The 25,104-nt window shown below is 43.5% G+C and overlaps 4 protein-coding genes across 5 annotated transcripts; 2 read left to right on the forward strand and 2 right to left on the reverse strand.

The window, feature by feature from the left end:
• Nucleotides 1-478: 478 nt before the first annotated feature.
• On the reverse strand, nucleotides 479-8,382 carry hgsnat (heparan-alpha-glucosaminide N-acetyltransferase). Of its 2 annotated transcripts, none has more exons than XM_076090071.1 (18): nucleotides 8,095-8,382; nucleotides 7,076-7,191; nucleotides 6,761-6,897; nucleotides 5,714-5,832; nucleotides 5,491-5,560; nucleotides 5,278-5,347; nucleotides 4,809-4,912; nucleotides 4,431-4,507; nucleotides 4,274-4,304; nucleotides 4,033-4,193; nucleotides 3,805-3,920; nucleotides 3,588-3,709; nucleotides 3,179-3,305; nucleotides 2,986-3,072; nucleotides 2,804-2,881; nucleotides 2,592-2,662; nucleotides 2,018-2,130; nucleotides 479-1,860 (listed from the first exon to the last, which is right to left on the reverse strand). In XM_076090071.1, the coding sequence occupies exons 1-18, from the start codon at nucleotides 8,264-8,266 to the stop codon at nucleotides 1,679-1,681; spliced, it is 1,953 nt and encodes a 650-aa protein (XP_075946186.1). In that variant the 5' UTR covers nucleotides 8,267-8,382; the 3' UTR covers nucleotides 479-1,678. The 2 variants fall into 2 exon arrangements, with proteins under 2 accessions (XP_075946186.1, XP_075946187.1); XM_076090072.1 differs by lacking the exon at nucleotides 8,095-8,382 and adding an exon at nucleotides 7,535-7,682.
• Nucleotides 8,383-8,945: 563 nt separating this feature from the next.
• Nucleotides 8,946-11,301, forward strand: LOC142948209 (dynactin subunit 6-like). Its single transcript, XM_076090075.1, has 7 exons — nucleotides 8,946-9,096; nucleotides 9,305-9,369; nucleotides 9,535-9,640; nucleotides 9,776-9,861; nucleotides 9,967-10,014; nucleotides 10,196-10,338; nucleotides 10,984-11,301. Exons 1-7 carry the CDS (start codon nucleotides 9,068-9,070, stop codon nucleotides 11,074-11,076), a joined length of 570 nt encoding a protein of 189 aa, XP_075946190.1. The 5' UTR covers nucleotides 8,946-9,067; the 3' UTR covers nucleotides 11,077-11,301.
• A 212-nt stretch (nucleotides 11,302-11,513) lies between these two features.
• On the reverse strand, nucleotides 11,514-23,866 carry gtf2e2 (general transcription factor IIE, polypeptide 2, beta). Its single transcript, XM_076090074.1, has 8 exons — nucleotides 23,646-23,866; nucleotides 22,621-22,779; nucleotides 14,453-14,535; nucleotides 13,756-13,863; nucleotides 13,233-13,415; nucleotides 12,940-13,033; nucleotides 12,421-12,536; nucleotides 11,514-12,239 (listed from the first exon to the last, which is right to left on the reverse strand). Exons 2-8 carry the CDS (start codon nucleotides 22,772-22,774, stop codon nucleotides 12,123-12,125), a joined length of 855 nt encoding a protein of 284 aa, XP_075946189.1. The 5' UTR covers nucleotides 22,775-22,779; nucleotides 23,646-23,866; the 3' UTR covers nucleotides 11,514-12,122.
• Nucleotides 19,111-20,268, forward strand: smim18 (small integral membrane protein 18). The gene has a single exon (XM_076090076.1). It carries the CDS (start codon nucleotides 19,505-19,507, stop codon nucleotides 19,826-19,828), a length of 324 nt encoding a protein of 107 aa, XP_075946191.1. The 5' UTR covers nucleotides 19,111-19,504; the 3' UTR covers nucleotides 19,829-20,268.
• Nucleotides 23,867-25,104: the final 1,238 nt, after the last annotated feature.

The following is a 25,104-nucleotide window of genomic DNA, read 5'->3' on the forward strand; positions in this document are numbered from 1 at the left end:
GGAAGGAAGAGCAGGGGGGGGAGAAAAGAGGGGAGGTGTGACGGGGCAAAGGGGTGAGAACAGGGGGAGGGAGGGGCGACGGATCGACGCCAAAACTACAGGCGTGGGAAAGTTGCAAAGTCGCGCGAGAGCGCAAAAACTCTCACAATAGACACGAATGAAGAGAGACCGATCGTATCGCGAGACCGAGGCACTCTCACAACTTGCTTTTTTTCTTCTTCTTTTTTTTCTCCTCCACAAGGCACCCACACTGTAACTCGATTCCCACGGCTTATTGAGCAATAAAGCAAACTACACCTGCCTCCACGTCGAAGAGCTGGAAACACAGCTTGAAGATAAATAATGTTACGTGAACTGTAACTCTGGAGAATATGTATTCTTATATAAAGTCTTCATATGGCAGTTATACAACTAGTAATCATTATACCCTGCTTTAAGGGCCCGATAAGAGAACACATTACGAGTCAAACAGCAATAATGTTTTGGATATTTACATTTTATTACATAAACTTATTTTCAAACTGTGAATAAAAAAAAAATGTATAAAAGTTTGGCACAATGATTTTCATCAATTTAGACAGTACTAGATGAATTATTCCAAAAATCACCCACAGCATTTGGATATTTCACAGACTGAACATATGATTTTGCAGACTGCGTTAATAAAAGTAATACCTGCCAATCGTACATGCATGCAGTATTGTGAGAGTAATAGTAACAGTTTTATGGTGAGATAAGACATCACCACACCTCAGAATCCCATAATTAAACTACTGTTCAGTACAATTGCTTTCTATAAACTCCAAAATAGCTAACTTTTGGCAAGAGAAAGGCAGATCACTTCTGCCAATGCCAACATTGTGTTACAAAAAAAACCCTGATCAAAAAGAAACTCATACACATGAATCCTTCTGCATGGACCAAAAATGCAAAGCAAGCACCCTCCAGTGGGCTACAGTCATCTCACATGCTCTCCTTCACTTCCCCTCAGCTCTTGGTAACACGCAGCTTCATGTGTCACACCATTGGGGGAGCAGAGGATTGGAAAAAAAGACGACTGAGGAATGAAACATTGCAGCAGATAGTTTAACATTCATATTTTAAAAACCTCTAGACGCTGGTTTCCCCTTGTTTGAATATCACGTCCATCATCCACTCTGCAGTGGAAACAGGAGATCACAACGCATTATTGGTAGCCTTTTCTCTTTTAATGTCTCCTCCTGCTCTGGAAGGGTCAGTCTCACAATAACCCACTTCAGCTTTTCAGAGCAATGAGACAGTACTTTAAGATGGCAGCAGGGATTCTCCCAAAGGGAAGTCAACAAACCACCACAGCAACAGCCTGCTGCTGCTGCTGCCGTCTGCGGTGCAAGATGAGGAATGAAAACCGAGCGTCTATAACACAGTTAAATGGCAGATCAACAATGTCAGCGTTCACAGTTCTCAAATTCCCACACCATACGCATTCTTCCTGAGTGAGTTAAGATGTTTGGCAGCCGCTGCGTATCTCAAGATCTTTGGAAAAAGAAATTAAAAAACTAAAAGATGTGGTGGTTGAAAGAAAAATAATGTAGTGACAGATAACCACCATAGTTTGGACCGCTTTCCTAATGTTTTCAGATTTGACCTCCTTCAATTCTGATGTCAACAGTGTCCCATCATTTAGGGGCCTCCGCTTCTAAATCTTCCAGAAGATCTTCTTCCTGTAGAGCATGTAGGAGATGAAGACCCAACAGGACGTGGCCACGAGGTTCTGGGCGAGGTGCTCGCCGTGGGATTGGCTGTTGGCCATGCGCCAACGGAAGGGGAAGTACTCCTCGAACACTTCGTGGCCCACGTACACGAGGATGGAGTTCATACCTGGGAATCGGAGGGAAGAGCGGATTTAGACGCAGTGTGTCCGGTTGATCTGATTTCTCTGAACTACATCTCCACAAATGCTTGATCGAATTGGTTTAAAGTATAAAAAAAGAACAGGTGGGGGGGGGGCAGGCCTGCCAGTCTACAATCTGCTCACCAGGGTAGTAGAAAGGTGCTCCGGACCACCACCCCTTCACGTCCACCGTGTAGTAGACCAGCACCAGCAGCACGTACGCAAAACAGGCCAGCGTCGTCACATAGGACAGAGACCTGGAGATGAAATGAACACGTGATGCAGCGCTGTCAAAGACATCCTACTGCAGCTATTCATCAGCAATATCCCTGTAGGTGTGGGGAGCTTTTAAAAAATGATTTCTCTCATGTCTAACTTTCATACGAGACACAAAAACAGTGGCTGAAGGTTCAAAACCGGCACGGTAATCCCATGCACTGACGTGGCCTCACGCTAACACTTAGGCTAATGACACTCTGGTTTCTGGTGGAATATTTATGGTTTCCAAATTTAGGATGATGAATTGTAGTCCAGCTAGCCAAAACATAAATTATAGTAGGCACAAAAAAAAACTGTCTGACAGCCCTTCAGTACTAATTATTTTATTTTTAAAAATTGCCTATTCCTTTACAGCTACTTCCTCAGAGTCAACAGATGCCAAAAAGAAACTGATGCGCAGAACCCGTCCCGTCTGAAAGTGCATGACAGCAGACCTTACCAGAGGTTCTTGTTGACGGGAATGAAGCCCTGGTCAGTGGAGCACTTGGTCAGAATTGCTGATATGACTCCCTGTGTGCCACAAGAGACTTTATTAGTCACTCAGCAAAATTTAAACTCAAACAAACATCGAGACTCAGATCATAATCATCAATATAATTAAAGGTAACAGTAAATTGAAACAGGTGTGTGCATACTGTAGAATGTGCTTACCAGTAGGAGACCCCAAATAAGGAATCTTGATATTATACTTGTGTGGAGATCTCTGTAGTGTAAGATTATTTTTCCTGCCTGGGGGACAATAAAAACAACTAATAGCTATATCATTCTGAATTTTGGCATCAGAAATAGAGATAAAAGAAGAAGAGAGAACCAGACAGACAGACGCAACATACCTGCAGTCCAAGAAAAGCCATGAGGATGGAGTTGATGCTGCCCAGAACACCTTCTGGATCATATGGCACACGAGTTGCGTAAATCACCTTTTTTGAAACGGAAACAGAATTTGAAATGTACTAAAGCCAACTCAAGTGTAAAGTACCGTACCACCGCTCCTGGTATGTTTGGGTTGTGTTGGCGGTCACTAACCCGTGACGAAGGAGTCTGGTAGATGTGGCTCTCCCCGAGCAGCCATCGGTCAATGAAGGCGGCCGCTCCACCGGTACAGTTGGCGTACAAGCCCATGTCCCCGATCCCACCTGGACCCAGATAGCCTCTGTTCAGAACCAGAGGGAGTCAGTGTTATCAATGTGGGGTGAAGCATCGGCCTCTCAAACTTTTTTTAAAATTTCAAATCACTTTATCGTTTCAAAAACCAGATCCAGTTTGAGTCACCGTATCCGAAGGAACGTGAGCTAGCTTGTAGGGGTTAAACACATTTCCCCTCTCTGATGATGTGTACACGCAGACAAAATACTTTTCAGAAGCGGTCGAATCCTTGTGGCTTGCTGAGCGCTTCTCTTTTTACGTGGACACAAACGCGCCCGGCTTTACTCACGTTGGGCAATCTGGCACAGGAAGTAGGAAAGTGAGGCACAGCCAGATGACTTCTAAGAGAAGCACACACAGCCAGGCGGGCCAGTACAGCACGATGTCCAGGCCAGGGGACCACCAAGCATCCTGGGGAACAGAGACGCCCCTCAATCAAACACATATGTAAAATACATCACAGGTAAACAAGAGATCACAACGACAGAACTCCATCATTGGCTAACCGTTGTAAGGATGTCAAGATGACCTCTCGCCAACAACAGATCCAGACAGGCCACAGCCAGGTAAGACCAGGCCAGGCGCTGCAACACACCGGGGATCCTCAGGTTGTCCCAAGACACTGTGGAGTGGACGAGTGTCAGCGCCAGGCAGAAACACAACAAGGCATCGTCAATCGTCTGAATGGTTTCGCGATACTACAGTCGACAGCGAAGCGGTGTGCTCGTACTCACGCGGTCCGTGGCAGTAGTTTGGGTTGACGATGAAGACGCCGATGATGAAGAGCTGCGCGCTCCTCCACGCGACTTTCCTCAGCAGCGAACGGCGGGTGGAGCCCGCACGGAGCATGGAGTTGATTGACAGCGCGATGGACGTCCCCATTATGAACACAAACCTGGCAAATGGGGGGGGGACACTAAGAGTGAGATCAGGAGACGCAGAGAAAAAGAAGATGAACATCGAATGAAGGCTTACCAAGGGAAGACTAGATCTGCAACAGTCAGGCCTGGAAGAAGACAAAATGGGAAAAAAACAGGCTTTAAAAATCAACCGCAAAGCCACGCCAGACAAGATCTGTGATTTATTTCTGACCTGATTAAACATATAAAAAGTAGAACCAGGTGGGGCTCACCATTCCAGCTTTCGTGTCTAAAGAACCAGTATCGCCCTCCTCCATAGTTCACAAACACCATAATGACTAAGGACAAACTGACAGCAAATAGAGAAAAAGCATCGAGGTTACACCAAACGGAACTAAAGTGACACAGACCTGTTTTTTTCAATAGATGCATCACTGCTAAAATACCACCGAAATATGGCCGCGTGGTTCACTTTAGGAGAAGACTGCAGCCATGTTAATATCATCAGTAGGGACTCATTCATGAGTGTCAGTCATCTAAAATGAATGTCACTCTGCAGTGAAAAAAATCACATGATATGAAAGATCAGGCCAAGTGGTAATTCAGTTAATATCCGTCTTTGAGGAAGGGGTGAGGGGGGAGGGGCTTACCCTCTGAATGTGTCCAGAGATCGCAGCCTCTTGCTGGGGCTGGGAGCTGGAGGGAGGATGTTGTCGGCCACTGGTGACACCGTCCTGCTAGGGGAGCCCAGCTCCTGAATATGAAAGTTAGACATCAACACTGGACTCACAAATCATGGTTAAGACAATTCCCAAGAAGATTTGACCACTATGAGGTTTGAACACGTGCAATATTCAATATTTTGTTTTATTTTGAAAGAGTCTAAAAATACTCTCCACTAAAACCTTTAATTATTTTAGTGTCAACAGCCCCTAAGAGCGAAGTGATGCATCGTCAAAAATACATTTTATTCGTGTCACATTTTTCAAACTCTTAAAGAGCTTTTTAATGCAGAGTTCAAATGCAAACCGCTATAAATAAATAAAAGACATTTGGCTGGCAAAATCAGGTCCTAGAGTTTGTGGTTGGAATAAATATCCTCTCTACACAAACACTCACAGAGTTGATGAGCCTCTCCGTCTCCATGGAGCCGCTGAATCGGAACAGGATACCCTTCACTAAGTCAAGCCTGGACAAGAAGCGAATCAACCAGTTCAGGAGTAAGTCCATAATACACACACGCTCACAGTTCAGGCTCAAGACACACAAATACAGCAGGAGGGTTTATCTGTACTCGGCAGTAATCTCAGCAAGAGATGTTTATCACTTTACCCTAATATTTTTGTTCCGATGGCAGAAGCCAAGGCCAGCCCAGCGAAGATAAGGAAAGCTACCAAGATCGCTGTGTGGAGAGAGAGAGAGAGAGAGAGAGAGAGAGAGAGAGAGGATCCTTATCTGAACGTGCCACGTTGTTTGTACAGCATGACAGGGATGAATATGGCATAACAACACTCCAGACATGTGCACGTCATACAAGCGTATGTGTGAGACTCACGTATGTAGCCGTTGACGGGGTCCGCATCAGTCACGACGGAGCAGTTGACCACTGAGGAGTTGTTCAGATTCTTCACCCACAGAGAGTAGTTCCCGTGCTCCCCAAAGTGGAATGGAACCCTGAAGTGGAAAATGATGCATAATACCAACCAGACCGACTGATATGTACGTATATATGCTCAGGGTCATTCCATGGATCCGTCATTCTATATATGTAGATTGTCATTTAACAATGTTTTGATAACACGATGGTTAGTTCATGCACTCCGTGAAATGTGGAAGAAATGATACTGTTTGTCAAATACATCATTAATCAATCAGTCAAGTTTAACTTGTATAGCTCTTTTCAAAACAAATCAAATAGAATTCAAAGTGACACAAACAAACAGGAAGTCAAATAAAACAAGACTAAAGGGAGAGAAGATGAAGAGACTAATGCACATCAACTTAAGTTAAGAAAATAATAAAAAATAAAATACAACACTGAATTAATGGACCATAGTAATACGGTAAAAAGATGATAAAGTAAAATTAGAGTGAAATAAAATAAGAAATAAAATATGTATAAAACAGCCTAAAAAACACTGGATAAAATCAGATTAAATAATAACAAATAATAATAATAAAAAACATAATATTATAAAAGACTTGATAAAAGGCAATAAATGAAAAAATGTCCAATGAAATATTACATTTAAGATGTGCAGGTGCATCTCAGCTGTGAAGTGGAACTGTGAAGAATCTGTGAAGACCCTCGAATGTTATATTCATCTATAATCAGCTCAGCTATGTTATGTCCATGAGGCCATAAATCCCATTAGAATCATATAAGATATTCAATCCCCCTGAAATAATACCTGTTTAGTAACATATAAAACTAAGAAATGTGTTACAATGTATTTTATAAAACACATTTAGGCTCATTTATAGATGTACTGTAAATCACTTTAAGAATGGATTTCAAGGTAAAGAATCGTTTACACTGTATATGTTTTACCATATTGCCAGTTCTGGTGTTTGTGAAGCACGTCTGTGTTCTTTTACTCACGTGCAGAGCTCCAGGTTGCTAGAGGTTCTGTTGAGCTGTAGTGTGATTTCATGCTGTGTGCTCACAACGAAGTTTGCCGAACTGGGCTGGCCAGGACCGGGCCCTGCGGGTAGCACCCCCAGCTGCTGGTACAAACACTAGCAGACAGGGACACGATGGGTCCAGATCAGAACACCATCCTCATCTGAAACAAGTCTCATAGCTACACGATCAACTGCAGGAGAATATCTGGTACACGTGTGTGTGTGTGTGTGTGTGTGTGTGTGTGTGTGTGTGTGTGTGTGTGTGTGTGTGTGTGTGTGTGTGAGCGCCTACCTGATAGCATCGCTCTGACACCCAGGACACCACCACGTCACTGTCCAGCTCATTGTTGACTGTCAGAATCGCCTCATCCATCTTCAGGGATATGTGCTTTTTATGAGAGAGGCCAGCTGGAGTAAGAAATAGCAGCATTAGTTGAAATCTTCTTTTTTTTTTCCAAATGCAGAACAGATGCAACAGCATCAAGTGTAGCTGACCACACCCAACTGTGTGAAGCCACTGTTCACTGAACACACCGTGTGATCATTATTCATATGAACCAGAAACCACTTGCAATACATTTGGCATTGCAAAAGTTAGAACCAGGGTGCACATGCGCACAATAATCCACAGTTTCCCTGACTCCATATTGACCTACATCTCGTACAAGTCAGAGAAATCATGCAGTGAAGGTGTTACTTTTTAAAAACCTTAACAGAGGCTACAGCTGCGCAGCTAGCTTTCTGTACTTACCTCTAACCTATGGTTCACTGCTACCCTTATGGACGAGAAGCCTATTCCATACCAGAGACAGGGTTAGCTAGCTGGGTAGGCAGAGGGACGAAGAAAAAACCTGCCCAGTCTGCCCAAGCTACAGCCAGTCAGCTAACGTTGCTGCCTTGAATAGCAAAGCATGTGAGAGGGCTGAAGTTATGACTGCACAGCCCCCGTGGTCACATGCTGTATTAATCAGTAAACTACCCACCAAGAGGGAAGTTCAAACGACTGGAGCTCATTCTGGGACTGACAACTGTTCGTTTGGGTTGTAGCTGGTAGAGTTGCGTTACAGTTAGCTTCGAGCAAACCGGTTTTATGACTTAATAGTCAAATACTTAAGCGACGTATCTATCGTGGCGAAGCTCCACTTGGTTGATGAAAGGCGATTTAAACGCATAATGAGGTGACAGTAATGTCACATTGTGCTGGACATTAACGAACTAGGTAGCATGAATTAACTAGCTAGCTATAGCTAACCTAGCTACGAAGCAGTGTGCTGCTTTATTTTCCACTTGTCAACAGTCGTGTATACTTACAGGTAGATATTTCAGCTGTCAGCGGTACCACGCAAACAGCTACGACCAAAGCGAAGGCAGCGAGGGAAAACATATGTTTCTCTGGTTGTGTCATTTCTTTCTGGCTTGCAGGATTCGCCCCTATGACTCGAGATGTGCCTTGTGATTTCTTCTTCAGCTTCCCTTTTGCCATAACAGACGCCACTTCCGAGCCTTCCTTGTTTTGATATTGTAGTGGGAGCGATGAGGGTCAAAGTACATTATTAACGCAAACGTACCTGTCTGTCGCCCTCAACGGTTCACAGGTCACCACCTATGGCTCAAAATGCTCAATCCCACCACTAACGTTACATCTCCGAACTGCTACCATAACATATGAGATATGACCTAGTGTGTGTGATTTATGATAAACCAAATGTATCACAGAATCACTTTTAAGCAAGTGTCTCTAACTATACACACTCCTTTACTATGGTAAATTTGGCCCCAGTTAATACTATTAGAAAACCTTTGAGCCAGCTGTGTGTATCTTTAATTAAATGAATGTGATCCACATGTATGTCCGGAAAGATACAATGTTTGTCCGGGCTAAAACTGTTTTAACTATTTAAATCTTATTTTTAGAAATAAATATTTTTAGACTGCGCGGTCCCCATTCTCCAACTGTGCGTTAATTATGCGGCACTGGATGATGCAGAGAGTGGAAATGTTGGATTTACACGTTGATATTTGTTTTTGCCCTGGAGAAACACTTTATCTTTATAGACAGACAAACAAATCTGTCGATCACGGAAAATACACCCCGCTGTTGAATTAAAGCTATAATGATGCTGTGTTGAACTCTTCTCAATCCCCATCTTTAACCAGATAATCACCATGCTAGAGTTAAAGCCATCTTATTATCGAGTCGACTGACGCATGCGCATAGCGGTGTGATAGCAAGGACACCAAATCGATAATCGAGTGAATCAACCGTGCCTCCTCCTCGGTCACAATGGCTGATAAACCAAATGCTCAGAAAAGGTAAAAATAATGTTAGGCCATTAATGATGCATAACCGCTAAGTTTAAAGTTAATAATAAACAAAAAAGTGACTAAATGGTCACAATAAAGTAACTACGTACCTTGTTTAGACCGCTAGTGAATTGGCTAGCTAGCAACGTTAGCTAACATTTTCACCCTTATTTGTCTCTCATGTCCTCGGTCACTGTTTTACTTCTTTTTTTTACAGTGTCAAGATAGCTGCTGGAGCCGTAATTTGTGTTGAAAGTGAAATTCGAGGAGATGTCACCATAGGTAAAATGTTTCGCTTTGGGTCACTTCCAAGTAGTCACTGCTGACTTGACAAAACTTGCATTTCTTAACCTCCAATCGGATTAAACTCTGAACTAATTCTGCAGGTTTAACGTTACATTAGCTTAACCTAAGTCTTTGTTTTTTTTATGATCTGTGTTTCCTCAGGCCCACGGACAGTAGTCCACCCAAAAGCACGCATCATCGCAGAGGCAGGACCCATCGTGATTGGAGAAGGCAACTTGATCGAGGAGCAAGCTCTGATCATTAATGGGTACTCACGATTCCTTGTTCCTCTATGTGTAACACTGTTATGAGATGGGTACTCTTGGCACAGGGGCTGTCTCTGTTTTGAAATCACCTGTGACTGCGTCATGACAATAACAAACTTGTTTGTTCCACCCCACAGTTACCCAGAAAACATCACACCGGAGTCTGAGGTGGAACCAAAGACGATGACCATTGGCATGAACAACGTGTTTGAAGTTGGCTGTGGTATCCTTTTTGACTTGCCTGACCACTCTTATTCTAGAAGTCAAATGATTTCATATTGTGACCATTAACTATTATTTTAAAAATGCCTTAGCTGACAACTCACAGTATCACAAGCCCTGAAAATTGGAGACAACAACGTGATTGAATCCAAAGGTAGGATGTTTGTGTGTTTGTCATCTGCAGGACCGCTATGGGCATAAGCCTTCGGCCTCTATTGCTTTTTCATCTTTGTTTTTAACATTTGTAATAACTGCAGTGCATAGTTGTTTTTTATATCTGATCAAATAAGATCAATCTGCTCACCCTATTTCAAATCTCCTATTTTGTTGTCTAGCTGACGTTGGGAGGAATGTGATCCTCACCAGCGGCTGTATCATTGGAGCCTTCTGTCAGGTCAACACCTGTGAAGTCATACCAGAGAACACGGTCATCTACGGCTCTGGATGTATGAGGCGGGTTCAGACGGAGAGACCGCAGGTACCGTGGCGGTCCATTACATTTTGTGCTCCCAGGTGGACCAATTAAAATGTGTTTTCTTTTACTGAGGCCGTCAGAGAGGGGTTGATTTAACTCATTGGTAACTGGAGGCAGGAGCCTGAGGTGGTGTTTTGTAGTAGATTTCGCTGGCACACCTGTCTTAAATAACTTGACCGAGAGTTCATACTGTGTGTCTGTATCATGGTAAATCCCTGCTCTGATTGGTTACACATTTTGGTCATCTAAATAACGGCAGGACCGCCGCCGCTCATCCGATGGACTTCACCCTTGGCGGCTGTATCTCTCAGGAAAAAAGGAAGCGCAGCGTCGAGCGTGAAGTAGTTTGGACGAGCAGTTGCCAGTTTGGAATGGGCCCCGCACTAGTGTTTATATGATCAGAGCTTGCTCGTCTTCAAAGCACATCTTTCATGTCTGAGATGTTCCTACATATATAAATACTGCAATAGCACCCTGTGTGAAATACATAGTAAATGTGCTGCAGTAACATATTTACACTGCAGGTTCACATTAGGTTTTGGACATTCCTGCGTACATCTGCGAGTAAAGGAAAAAAATACAATCTCCGATGTGTAAAACCCCACTCATAAGTCCTCAGCTTATTAATGTCTGTTCTCACCTTCACAGCCTCAGACTCTTCAGCTGGACTTTCTGATGAAGATTTTGCCGAACTACCACCATCTGAAGAAAACGGTTAAAGCCGGCCACACTGCCAGCTAGAATGTAACTTAATGCTTCTGAAGTTGACTTGTAAATGATTGGCAGACCCATATTTAAATAGGTAATTCTGGAAGGAAGCGTAAATGTATATTATTATATAATATGTACCTAGCTTGTCACTTTCTGAGAAATATTTTCTACTCTAACCACAAAGCTTTTCATCTTCCTCTTCCTCTGCTCAGGCACCCTTTTCTATGATTGATTAATTAAATAACCTCAAATGTTGGTGTGCTTTGTCGTTTATGACCGCTGTGGTTACTGGTAATTTCATCACGAGGTTGTAAAGCGTGCAGTAAGAATACATCGAATTTACAACATTACACTAAACGAGACATTTCTATGTATTTTAATTCATTCTCAATATGACTTCTATATATAAAATGTAAACTAACTGATCTGAAAGTCACTGCAGTGCATGTGAATCAAGCAAAGACGCATTATCTTGTAACAGTGTCATTTATTAAAATAAGTTCCAAAAAGTTGTAGTATTTTAAACCACTACGCTGCATGGTGCTGCGAAGTCAAGAGAATTGAAATACTTTGAAAGTCCACGAGCTGTAAGATGGTTCATGCTGGACGAGAGAGCTCAATGTGATGCACTGCACAGCACAAGCCTGTCTGCTGCTCGTCCTATTAAAGGGATGGAAGGCTGCCATCAGATGAGGACTGCCGCCCTTCAAAATAAAAGCTTCCAAACACATAGACCTCTCTGCAGTAAACTAAATAAAATGAAGAAACCTCATCTGAATTCTAAGAATGGGGTTGCCCCCCCCCCCCTCCCTCCCCCCCCCGGTAAGGATGGTGGTTTTGGTTAAATAGTCTCAGTACTCTTTTCCTGCAGTTGTCACTGATCAATAAACAAACTAAAAAGGATTCCACAACACAGCTGCTGTTCACTCCATGTAATACACGGCCGCCGATCATTGAGAGGAGTGCGAAGAAAGGAAAAAGAGCTCAACAGGGTGCCATGAAATAGTCTCTGAATTGTCGTGTGGTCATACGCTCCATCACTTCTCTGAGGGCATAAGGCAGCGAGGGGAAGCCTCTCACTTCTTCACAGGAACGCCCTCCGAATAGTCCTCCAGAACGCCTGCCAAGTGGTTGTTGTGGGTCTTGAAGTGTCTCTTCCTCTGCCCTTGCTTCTTCCTTTTTTGAACTGGTAACTGCACAGGGAGCACACAAACACAGTCAGCACTGATTAAGATGCTTGATCGACAAAGTACAAATGTCATTGTTAACATTTGAAAAAAATTATTTTCCCAGTAAAATAAACCAGAGAAAATAAATATAGAGTTGGGAAGTTAGAATGAAAATCAAGCAGGTGGGAGACCAGGGGACACCGACCACTTTCTTTGGTCCGGTTTCCTGCATGGAGGAGATTCCTTGTTTCTTCAGGTACTCGTCAATCTTCTCCTCATCAATGGAATCAACTGGAACACTCCTCCACAATTTCTGGAATTCTACAAATGAGAGACAAGTTTTTTGATCGAGAAACATACAACATACATTTCTATCGTTATACCTGCAAAGAGATATATGATATGATATAAATGTGTGTTAAAGTAAGGTGGAATTTTTGCATATATCTGTCTATATACTGTATGTAATTTATATGTAGAAAAATGCTTCTTTTATCTGATCAGCAGCTCAAACTGGCAAACATATTTATGTTCCAATGATATCAAATGGATTGAGGGAAAGCTAAACCCAAATCTTTTGTCTGTTAGAGGCTGGTTTGAAACAAGCAATTATCAAAACCTCCAGCAGCCAAATCTTATAAATACAGAGTCAGTAAAAGACAGAAATACAGCGAGACAGAGACAGAGAGAGCCGTGTTACAGTTGACCGAGAAATGATGCTCACCTTCGTCTACCGTAAACTGGCAGTGCTTGTCGTTGTAGAAGAGGATCTTCTTCTTATCTGGTCTCGTCACAAAGATGAGCTGATCCCCCAAAACCTGCGAACACACCACAGCTCACATTACTGATAAAATGTCTTTATTGTTCAGATTCCACCGTGTTCAAAGGTGGGACACACACGCACACCACACGCACACACACACACACACACACACACGTCCCTTTCCATTCACAAACATAACGCACAGTATACATTAGCTGGCAGACATGAATGTGCTACATGTAATGCGCGTTAACCTTGATGGCCTTGGCTGAATTGGGCAGCCCCTCCTCCACGTCGTCCAGCAGCACCCCTCCCAGGCCCAGCTGGTCGTGTTTGTCCAGCAGCCTCAGCAAGGCTTTCTTGTCCTTCAGGTTGTACTTGGGCTTGAAGCCATACGTCCCATCGCGGACAATTATTTTCGGGTTGTTGACCAAGGCCTGACATTGTTGGAGAGTGAAGCGGTAGATGTCAGGTTTTTAAAGTCTCTAGTTCAAGTTACTTTGAGGAACTTTTAACTGGTTATGAAACGGTCTCAATTTAGTTTAATTGTCCACAGAGACCGCCCTACTCAACGCAAAAAAGAAAGTTCCTAAAGTAGCTTTAAGTAGTGGACCAGCTGGGAGGTGTGCATATGTGTCGGGGAATTAACTACTGAACAAGTAGGCCGGTTGTGGGAGAGTGAACACTTAACCGAACGCTTTCACCTATCGGTGCATGCACACGAGGTATTGGATGTTTGGGTGATGTGTGTGAACACTCAGGAGACGTGAAGCACACCTCGGTCATGAGCCACTGTTTTTGTTTCATGCCGATGTCAAGAAGCTTGGTCTCATCCAGGATCTCCTCCAGCGTCAGGCAGTGTGTATCGCCATTCTGATGCCTAGTCTGAGAGTCAAGGAGAGAGACGCACACAGATTTACATAAAGAACACACACACGCACACACACAGACACACACACGCACATTTTAAGATGTAAGCCATTCTCAGCTCCCACATTTCAGCCAAACGTCTGCGGCGATTTTTGCGCCCGACATCCAAATGTCGGGGTACTTTACACGGTTTACGAAACTGTGCGCTCAACAGATGGCACAACAAATGGCACAACAAATGCACACATTAAAAGGAAAATCTGTCAACTCGAGGGCGTGAGTTTCTGTAGCGGGGGATGACTCAGACAGCTAGTGTGACGGGGCCCGGCTGCCTCTTTGCAGTGTCACAGCATGATGAACAAGCTGTTGGCGTACCAAAAGAAAGACTGGGGACCAAATGTTACGCAGCGGACTCGACTGACTCACAGCAGACAACGAGTCAAGCTTTTCAAGAGCTTTTGATGAGATGACAACAAGCTGAAAATAGCATTGCAGTACACGTAAGAGTAAAAATATGTATTTTCTATTACGGGGTGAACTGTCCCTTTAATACAATCCCCAGTAAATTGCTAGAGAACATTCCTTTTCTAGGAGAGAGGCTTACCTTCATGTAATTGACTATCTTGGCAAGGCAGCCAAACTTGTATCCAGAGCTCGTCTTGATGTTAATGTTGCCATTACTAGACTCTGTGGAGGAAGAGAGAAAGAAAAAGGTTCAGGCAAAATATTTAAATGTCACACACTATCGACAGCAAAGGCTGACACCAGTGGAGAGAAAACCATCGCGAGACAAAGCCCAATCGGCATTACTGTCAATGGAGGTCACTAATCTTTATTTTGAATGGGTATAACATTTTAATTGCATCTTTGTTATTGTTAACACATGTCGTGAAAAGACAAAAACAAACAGTGCAGTGCATTCTGTGGCACTCAAGCCTAGTTGTTCCTGCTGAAGATGTAATTTGTTCAAAAAGGATCACAATATTTATACACACGTTAGCCGGGCTAACCAGTATTTATAGCAGCAGGCATGTGGAATTGACTCAAATAAGCTGCAGTGGCCATATTCACGTGTGGTTTTTTAAAATAACAACCAATCAATCCATGGCACAGAGGAAAATGACAGTCCCAACTTCTTAGTTGGATAGACTCATTGCCAGTGGTGTACAGTAATGAAGTAGAAATACTTCGTTACTGTACTTAAGTCGTTTTTTTGGATATCTGTACTTTACTACTTATATTTCTGTTGACTTTTACTTTACTACATTTTGCAAAGAAAACTGATACTTTTACTCCGATACATTTCCCCTGAAACCTTCGTTACTCGCTACAAAATCAAATCTATCTTTAGAAACAAAATGAATCATGAGACCAACGTCGGGGACTGTGGTGGAACACAGACTGCAAGCAAGCAGGTTTGGCGAATCAGTGGTCCTAGCTTGCAAGTTAAATCATTGGTTAATCACGTTAATGCGCAAAACAAGTGCTCTCAAAGCCGCGGTGTTTTGATTCCCAGTGGTGCCCAGGATGCTACATGCTATAGCTAGCAAGCGACAACACGAGTAGAATTCCACACAGGACGGGTGGGATGAGGAGAGGTGGATGGGTCAAACAAACACTGGTGTTTCCTCCAGGAGGCCGCAGTTTGTGCCGTGCGTGAAACGAGAAGCCAATGTTGATTTATTTGTGACGTGGCTTCCGTACTTAAGCAACGCCACTTCCGTAGATATTTTAACGCAAACCACGATCTTTTTGTAGTAGTTTCATCGCCTAAACCTTAGTTGTTTCCTGTGAAGGTGGAAGTTTATTTTGAAAAGACAGTATGCATGTAACAAGCGAAAACAGACTCATGTTGCTGGACTTTTGCAGGAAAAACGCACGAAAAATGAGGAGTAATATTTCGTAAGATATCAATAAAACGGGGATGAATTTATATCATTGTATAAAGAGAGTGACATGAGAAAATCAATCTCATGTCTGTATATCACTCTTTTAAAGTGATTAGTGACTCTCTAAAGCATTTAAAAAATGAATAACTTCAATAGAATCATTCTATACAATGTAGCTTCTTTACATTCTATTAGAATGTAAAGAAGTTACATTCTGATACAATGTAGCTTCTTTACATTCTATTAGAATGTAAAGAAGCTACAATCTAGTAGAATTGTCTTTTGAAGATGAACAGGACATTTTTCAGGTTCAAGTAATGACTGGGTTGTTACTTTCGGTGCTGCTTTAGTATTGATCATGTTTTGATATTTGAGTCATTTTGTGGATGATCAGATAGAGTTATGATGGTAGCAGTCGCCCAATTGCAGATTCAGCTTGAGCAAAACCTTTGCCTATTGTGTTCAAATCAGGCCCGTAGGAGTTTACAAGGCAGGTGTCCTTTCTCACAACACTGACCTGATGCATCAAGTGGATATTCTTTGCTGAACACAATATTATGCATTTGCCCTCTACATCCTCTAGTCGGAATGAGCATACTTATAAACGCACTGTTACAACTCCTTCATAGTGTCATATTGCTTTTAGGAGAATTATGATGATAAGTTCATAGCAGATGCAAAAGTATACTTATGTACAATATATTATGTTGAACATTGTTGCTCCTGGATGGATCACAGCCAACCCAATTATTTTCAACACAGCTCCATGTCCTTGGTCATGGTGCCACAGCACTTAAAACAATAAACTTCATAATTCTGACCCTTTGCTTTTTTATTAATAGCATTTACTTGTACTTTTATTTTCAATACTTAATAAGTACAATAAATATCAGATACTTTAAGACTTTTACTCAAGTAGTATTCTAATAGGTGACTTTTACTAGAGTCATTTTCCAGTAAGGTATCTTTACTTTTACTCAAGTATGGCTTTTGGGTACTTTATACACCACTGCTCATTGCTAAGTTTCGGGATTTTCATGGGATTTGGTGACCACATGAAAAATGATGAGTATCATCAGCCTTATACTTTAATGTAGCAAAAATACTATATAAATACTGCAGGAGTACAACATGAGAGGAGAGCAGTCTAGCCAGCCGGTCCTCTTCTCTGCTGGAGTTAAACAATGCTGCTGCCCCCCCCCCCCCCTTTAGACCGTCTGAGGCCTGGCCAATCAAAGCTGAAAACAGACACCGGGCTCGTGAATGATTCACGGTAAGTGGGCGGGAGCTGATGCTGCCGTGAGCTGCGCTGTGGGCCCAGGAAATTGTGACAGACCGACGAACGAATGGTGCAGAGGCAGGGCTACACGGAGAGCGCCAATGACGGGGGAGACGGAGGCCGCGCCGAGACGCCGCAAGGAGTGGCGGGGAGGGGAGCGGGCGCGTGCACGAGCGGCGGCGTCGGCTGGAAGTGCGCGCGAGAGAGAGAGTGCCGAGGAGGAAAAACAGGTCGAGGAGCGAACGCGGAGGAGGGAGAGAGCGGAAGACGGGAGCGAGAGGTGGAGCACTAAGAAGACGGGAGAGCCGCATCTGTTGACTTGCATCTTCTGAAGACTGAGCCAGATACACCGGTGAGTGTGCATTTTTTTTTTTCCTTCTTCCAATCATGGCATCATCAGAATAACGTGCGCATGTTTGACATCAAAACATCATAACAATCCACAGCGTGAATTTAAGCTACAGGCACATGAGCACTGTGTAGCTATGATGAAGATGGGGGGTATTTTGGTGTGTAATCCAGCATCCACAGGGTCAATCATGCATTTTTTTTTTTTTAAATGCAGCAGAAGTCAATTCCTGCCTACATTAGATAAACCTAAAATTGCAAATCATTTTATCTAACTATATATGGTGACGGTAAATGTCATTCATGCTGTACCAATAACTGCGCTGAGAGCTTTAGGTGGCACCTGTAATATTTAGGCCGAGAGCTGAGCAGGCACGCAATGGATTAAATAAACATGGATGTGTCCCCGCTGGAATGCCAAACATCAGAAACTCTGGGTGTTTCTGTGCATGTGTGGGGAGCCACTCGTGTGCATCCTGTCTGTTGTTTTGTGGAGATGCAAACTGCAGCTCTCCAGGCAAAAATCAATGAGGGGCCGACAGCTGTGAGGAGCCAGCCAGGGGCATTAGGAGTGCATCAGTGTGTTGTGTGCGTGTGTGTGTGTGCGTGTTTTAGTGAGAGGCGGCTGCTGTGTGTATCCAGAGAGCAATATACAATCCCGTAACACCTTAAGAGCCTGGCTGGGGTGGGGCTCATTTTGGGGGGGGGGGATAACAGATGCTGTAGGGAGCCAATCTGTCATTGTGTATGTGACAGAAGAAAAGAGCAGAGAGACCACGAGGGGAGGGGGGGGGGGGGGGCAATACTGGCCGAGACAAATTAGTAAAAAGAGGTTGTTGTCATGGCAATGAGTTGATGCTAAAGAGGGAGTAAAAGTTGCATCACATTCTGTGTGTTGACGGATGTGCTTCAGCCTGCTCCCATAAACCCGAGCACTCCTGGATAGTCATCATTTTGCTGCCTCACCTAGCCTACTTTAAAATCACCGTGTCACCGTGTAAGTATTTTGTCACTTAAGCTTATTTCCCCCCCGGAGTTGAAAATCTCTTGAGACAACTGAAGCCACGACAACAGACGGGGTTCTGTGACATTAGTATCAAGTAACGCGAAAAAAAACAAACCATCACACAGGAAGCACTCGTCTGAATACACTCTCACACACGCACGTCCCACGAGGCGCCACAAATCTATTACTTTCGTACACGGAAAAAGGGTGTTTTTACACACGGTAAGCCAAGTTGCAACAATCGTAGAAGAAGAAAATGCGCCAAAAAAATAAATAAATAAGTAACCTCACAGCCTAAAGAGGAGCACTTATGCTTCCTCAACTCATCTCTGTGGCTCACTCAAGTGTAATCTGGGTCAGCTTCCTTGGTGCCAGTATGTGATGTAAAAATGTCTGTGCTTGTGTGCATGTATGTGTGTGCATATGTGTGTTTAGAGCATGCATGTGCACACAAGTGAATCAGTGTGTGTGTGTGTGTGTGTGTGTGTGTGTGTGTGTGTGTGTGTGTGTGTGTGAGGGCAGAGACACTGGCACGCTGTTCCCTGAGGATTTCCAAATGGTCGGCTTTGGCTGAAAATGTGAAAGGATCGCTGAGGAAAGACCAACGAGCTGACAGTGTGAATATTGCAGAACACCTTTTAACTTCGTTACTAGATTGCAGTTCCTCAATCGCAACATTTACATTTTGGCCAAAGAGTTGCAAACCACAGACAGTGAAAGCCACATTTCCTTGTGCAGCCATCTTTTTCTTCCAGGCTTTCAAGTCTATTTTGGTTGTGAGCAGATGGCCTCAGCGGGGTTCGTGCTCTTTTGCAATATAAACTTTTGCTCTAATAACACACCGTCTTCTTATTTAACTCACAATTATGTCTCTGGTTAGACTACGTACTTGTCAAACAGTACATTATCTGTGTAAAAGTGAAAATAAGATTCAGGCTCACGATCTGTAGGGAGGCGTTCTTCTACTACTTTAATTTCCTAAATCATCCTCTCACCATGGAAACAAGTATTTTTACAACCTCTCTAATTTGTGCTTCCTGCTGCTCTCCCAGAAAGAACCTAGAACCAAACACCGTCGCAGGCGTTTAACAATCTGTCTCTCTCCCTGTTTTTCTTTGCTTCTAACCAGAAATCATGGCCAACAGCACTACTGCCATACACCCAAGTAGTCTCCCGTGGCACCCGGAGGCCATCCTGGTCCCCCGCGTCTCCCTGCAGGTCCAGGAGGTCTACCCTTTCCACGATGGCTGGAACGTGGCCTGCTTCATCATCCTGCTGCTCTTCATCCTCACCGTCGTGTCCCTGGCGGCCCTGGCCGTGCTCTACGAGCTGCTGGACTGCGGGTGCTGCGCCAAAGGGAAGACACACCACCAGCTACAGGAGGAGGGGCCGGGAGGCTGCGGCAAGCTCATGACCAGCATCTGTAAGGAGCCGGAATCCCACACTGAGGTGGTGTAGGCGGCCCGCGAGGACCAAGATGAGGAAGAGTAGGAATTCAGGTTTCTGAACTGGGCAACACCACAGCGTTGACCCAGATGCCCTGAGGAAAGAACTTCTAATAAAAGTGCCCACAAGTGGTTCGGTTGCTCACAGTTGAGAGGATGCGGAGAATGAGGTAACAGAACAATGTAAAAAACAAAAAAAAAGGAAGGGGTCATCAGTTTGTCACCGATTTGGGGCGAGTCTAATTAGCTTTTTTATTTCGGTTAGGAGGGAATCTTCACAAATCTCCATTTACTGCCACATACACACAGGGGGGACCCTGAAAGTCACATTTTTACACCAGAAACAGACAGAGCAGTCGATTAACATTAGTGCTAGAAATAGTTCTCATAGGGTGGCCATGTTGACATAAAAACACTACTATGACCCAATATCAGCTAGTTAAAAAAAAAGTATTCTTGTTGTATGACATCTGCCCTGTGAGTACTGCCCTGAGCCGGCTGCACATGCACTTATAAGAAATATGGTAAATTGTTGTGTACGGTTAGAAAACGCTGTCCCAACTTAAAGACACTACCCTAGTTTCACAACAGGACTTGAGGAACAACAAACAAATGATCAAGCTCGTTGAATAAAACTTGCGTTTCTCTGCTCTTTAGTAAATTGTATGCCAGTATTGTCAACATGTTTAGCATTGCAGCATTGTCTCATGAGACTTGGTTGCTGCACAGTGATGTAAATTTATCATGCCGTCTTGAGCACAATGTGTGATTTCATAGGCCTAAAACGCAAAATGCCTAATAAATTGTCACTGAATTATGTACCAGACTTCTTTTTTGCTAGAAAGACAGATGTGTTAGCCGAGACAGTTAACATTGACCGGCGGGACCAGATAAGCCGACGCCTACGCCGGGAGGAGAGCAGACGAGAGCTCCGGAGAGGACGGCTGGCTAGTTAGCTAGCTAGCTTGTCCGTCTCTGGAGCGGCGGGTTAGGGACCCGTCTGAGGGACCCAGCCCTGCCGCTGGCCACCAGCCTGCTGTGGGGCTCCTCTTCTGTAACCGGTGTAGCATGAAAGCATGGTGGAATTAGCAAGGTAGCTAGCTAACTAGCCAGCTGCTAAACGAGTAAAATGTAACAGCTCAATGCTTCATCCACACGGCGTAGGAAAGCACATCGCGTCTTTGTTCGGCTCATTTTCTGTTACCGGTGTAGCATGAAAGCACGCTGCCCATTCCATCTCGCTTTCATGCTACCACGGTTACAGAGTCCAATAGTGGGTTGGTGGCTAGCGGCAGCATTGTAAGGACATAGTTTAAGACAAATTGAAGGCAAATAAATCTTTCGATGCCTATAACTATCCAGCAGAAAAGTATTTGCGAAGCGTTTCAGAGATGGAGAGAAAATTTTGCAAATGGTTTCAACAATTCACAACATTTTCTCTCCATCTCTGAACCGCTTCAGTTTGACATCTCAAAATGTGTGCAATACCGATTCTGTCAACCGACAACACGGCAAGATGACATTTTTGGTGTTTAACTTTAGCCCACTGCTACAAATATGACATTGTTCATGTCAGAGTTACAGACTCGTACTTGGGCAGACATTTATCAGACAAGCGCAGTTTCTATTTCTATATTTACTTGTACGTATGTGTGGGTGTGTTTTGAACACAACAGTGATCGCACTGCAGCTTTCGCTCTAGTTAAACCTGGTAATTACATCCTGTCTAATTGATTCATTGAATTCCATTAGACCCACAACTCTCTGCTGTTCCTCAAAATATTTTTTTTAACAATGTTCTGGCGTCAAAATGTTTAAAATGCTTTTGTATGCATTGTTTTTCTCAATAAAGTGTTTTGGGTATCTAGAGACCTGAGGTCTGTACATTAGGTGTTACATTTTTTTATTGATGGTATAGCAGCCGGTAATGTGTTTACCCTGTTTGGCCTCTGGATGGCACTGCTGTCTCACTGTTCACCATGAATAGATACAGACACAATGGTGAAGAGGTTTGCTTACTGTCTCTGTAACACCAGGTGCAGCACCTGAGTGTCGGGTATAGTGCAGAGCAGCATTTTCTTTGATATCGGAGGGCTCTGATGACAGTAGCCCTGGAGATGAAGCTATACCATAGGCTACTGATGATGAGGAATTTGTTTTTGTGCCATTTATGAATCAGATGATTTAAAAGAAGGACTGGAGCGCGAGAAGGACAAAGCAAGCTCAGACAATATGAGCGCTGAATGGGACAACGGTCAAGATACCGACAAAGTAGTGGTCCAAGTTAGGAGGGATGAGGGAACCTCATAGAGCTACCTCAACTGCACGTTCCTGGAAAACAAGCCGTCAGCTTAAAGCAGAAGCAACAGAAACAATCCAGCTGAGGAACTCCCACAAAAAATGTGCATGCAACAATGCCCACATTACTTGAAATTCATCCCAATTCTGACATGTTTTCCTACTCTGTTTACATACATACAAAACTGCAATGCATCCACCAAAAGAGTGGCTGTTTAGGAAAAGATTATTTAAGCTCTGCTCTGCTTATTAAGGAGTTCAGAAGGATGAAACTGATAACAGAGATATACGTTATTTCGGAGGAGCGACTCCGATTTTGTAATGTCACACAAGTCAAAAGCTGTAATTACGGCCATTAAAATGGTGATTTGTCCATCTCTACTGATACTTAAAGCACAGCGATAGGCACCATAGTCAGCTTCCATCCCGACACAACCCACTTACAACACTGGGACGAAACCATTCGCTGTAACAAACATGTTAGGAAAGCAAGCCTCCTTCACTTACCAGCACCGTGTTTGGACCCAGAGGAGCTCTCCTTGTCAACTTTGGACTTCTTCTTCTTGTGCGAGTCGGAGGCCGCCTGTCTCTTCTCTACAGCCGGAGTGGACAGAGCTCTTTTCTTGAACAGCTCCCTCTCCCTCAGTAGAGCTGGATCCATCCTGGCTGACAGGGCACACGAAACATGTCAAAATACAGCAATGGCTTAAAGACAAAAAGGGCCAGTAAATAAAGCAAGGGCTCCATCGGAAATGACTGTCTCTCTCTCTCCAAACAGAGTTTCTTCATAAAGGCAGACATTCATTGCCTCGTGGCATGATACTTCATCATGATACTTCATCATGATACTTCATCATGCCATGAGGCAAATGTCTGATAACCAAAGTGTTTTTATATAGGCTGGTGTCACATTACCTGGTCATTTGATTTGAAACACTTATCTATGAATATGCACCATTTTAGCACAACATAATCTAAAATAATAAAACGGTCTGGGTTTTCGAAAAAAGTACTTATCGACAAGACAGAAACCCCTGACAATCAATGAACCCAGGCCTTCCAGGGGCTCCAGGGATTTGCATGTTTGCCCACATATTGGGCGTAAAGTTGTCCGTAGCTGAGCTCTACCTTTGTACCACAGTCTTAGCAGCTAAACCTGGACGACGTGTAAATATTGCATCAACACCAATGAGCAGGGCACCGAGGTAAGACCCCTTAAATGTTACGCTAGCAAATGCTAGCTAGGTTAGCTAACGTTTCCATTAGCTAGTTATTTTATTTCCAGCCGGGTAACAATTAAGTTAGTTTAACCATTTAACGTTAGCCTGGCGTTGTTGCTGTTATCCTGGCAATGTGAACTCGCAACATAGCCATGGCTGACGTTGTCCACTTCACCGAACGTTGCTGACCACTTTGGTTAATTGAATAACAATACAGGTGAGCAAACGTAGCCACACACTCTTCACACTTGACTTGTCAACGCCGGCTAGCGTTAGCTTGACGAGTTGTTGTTCTGGTGAGCGTAACGTTACCTGAGTTGTTGCTGCTCTGAGAGACAGTGACGGGTTAGTCCAGGAGGACTATCTGATGTCGGGTTATCGCTAAGAAGGAAACGCTTCCTTCAGCAATTCGCCGCTTAACGTCTTCCTTTAATGATAATGTAAATTAACATTAGCTCACTAACTTCATACACAAAACATCTCTTTTCTCTCTCATGCTGCACTTCCGTTCCTTGTTCGATTTGTCGGACATCGACAGCAAATCCTTGGGCGACGTCATCACGTATGCTAATAAGAGTAGAGCGTATAACATCATCAATAAGTCCTTTGATAACAGTATGCGAGTTATATTACACTATTAGGCTAGTATTACAACAAAAGAAAAGCAATATTTGAGAACAAATTATTATTATTAAATAGGTATGAGAAAATAGATGATGACATACACTTCACCCATTGAATCTGAATGAACGGTAATGGTACCACTGGAGAAAGAGAATGTTATAGAACATGGGGGCGCAGATTTTGAGGAAGCAGTTTAATGTGTTAAATTGAATTAATTGTGTTGTTGGGTTTGTGGTCATTTAGCACGCGTCTTGTTCATGGATCCAGGGAGTGGATGGCACATGGGAAGGGCGCCACTCAGTGGTTTGTTTGTGCTACTCCATCACACACGACCAGCTGTACAGTAGACATTTTTCGTCTCTGGCCTCCAAGGATAATGGAAGTATCCCCCCCCCCCCAAAAAAAAAAAAAAAAAAACTGATTCGCCTGACTAAAAGTGGAGAATTTTCAGCCTGGAGAAATTGTCTGCTGTGACGTGCCACCCAAACAGCACATGCAGGCCTTTCAGGGTAAGTATGAAGAGACTCTCTATTCTGACTCTCAAGTTGACAATAAACAGATAGGGAGATGAGAGAGAAAAACATGTGACCGACTGACAAAGCCTGCTATTGGGCTGACTATTTGCCAGCAAAGAAATAATTGAGTGTTGATGTGCCGTTACATTTCTCGAGCTCAGATGACCACAACCAGAGCTTTCACGCTGCCTGGTCAGTAATATCCCCTAAATACCACGACAGAGCGGAGAAACCACTTCAGGATTATGTTTATCTGTTGTTTCATCTGTTAAAATGAATAATGTTTCATCAGGAACAAAGTACAAGTCATTAGAGAAAACATAAAAGCATCAAGGCAAAAATAAAAGATCTAAAGTACATCAGAGGAAGTGCAACAAGGGCTCTGTGTTTGTTCAAATTAAAGTACAAACATGTTGATTGTGTGAAGATTGCTATGATGAAAACCCCCCGACATCCACTGTGGGAGAAGGAGTGCTGTATCTCTGCAGTGTCCTAGGGATTAATATATGGAGGCAAACCCTTCAGCACTCATAAGACCATTGGTGTCCTCTGGCATCCCTTCAAAGAAAAAAAATCCACTCCCCACAGGAACTGATATCATTATATGCCGATAGTGCAACTTTGGCCATGGC

Source organism: Anarhichas minor, unplaced genomic scaffold (assembly GCF_050575085.1).
Source record: "Anarhichas minor isolate MPS153535 unplaced genomic scaffold, ASM5057508v1 ptg000012l, whole genome shotgun sequence".
Lineage (NCBI taxonomy): Eukaryota > Metazoa > Chordata > Actinopteri > Perciformes > Anarhichadidae > Anarhichas > Anarhichas minor.

What these genes read in the sequence shown, in the direction of transcription:
- gtf2e2 (XM_076090074.1), bottom strand. Translation starts at nt 22,774, where the DNA reads ATGGATCCAGCTCTACTGAGGGAGAGGGAGCTGTTCAAGAAAAGAGCT. An exon ending in ATTCAGCCAAGGCCATCAAG is followed by an intron (nt 13,034 to 13,232) that starts GTTAACGCGCAT and finishes GTGTGTTCGCAG; the next exon opens with GTTTTGGGGGATCAGCTCAT. An exon ending in CCAGTTTACGGTAGACGAAG is followed by an intron (nt 12,537 to 12,939) that starts GTGAGCATCATT and finishes TCTCATTTGTAG; the next exon opens with AATTCCAGAAATTGTGGAGG.
- smim18 (XM_076090076.1), top strand. Translation starts at nt 19,505, where the DNA reads ATGGCCAACAGCACTACTGCCATACACCCAAGTAGTCTCCCGTGGCAC.
- hgsnat (XM_076090071.1), bottom strand. Translation starts at nt 8,266, where the DNA reads ATGGCAAAAGGGAAGCTGAAGAAGAAATCACAAGGCACATCTCGAGTC. An exon ending in TGTCAGAGCGATGCTATCAG is followed by an intron (nt 6,898 to 7,075) that starts GTAGGCGCTCAC and finishes CCTGTCTGCTAG; the next exon opens with TGTTTGTACCAGCAGCTGGG. An exon ending in ACCAGACTCCTTCGTCACGG is followed by an intron (nt 3,073 to 3,178) that starts GTTAGTGACCGC and finishes GTTTCAAAAAAG; the next exon opens with GTGATTTACGCAACTCGTGT.
- LOC142948209 (XM_076090075.1), top strand. Translation starts at nt 9,068, where the DNA reads ATGGCTGATAAACCAAATGCTCAGAAAAG. An exon ending in TCGAGGAGATGTCACCATAG is followed by an intron (nt 9,370 to 9,534) that starts GTAAAATGTTTC and finishes GTGTTTCCTCAG; the next exon opens with GCCCACGGACAGTAGTCCAC. An exon ending in CGTGTTTGAAGTTGGCTGTG is followed by an intron (nt 9,862 to 9,966) that starts GTATCCTTTTTG and finishes GACAACTCACAG; the next exon opens with TATCACAAGCCCTGAAAATT.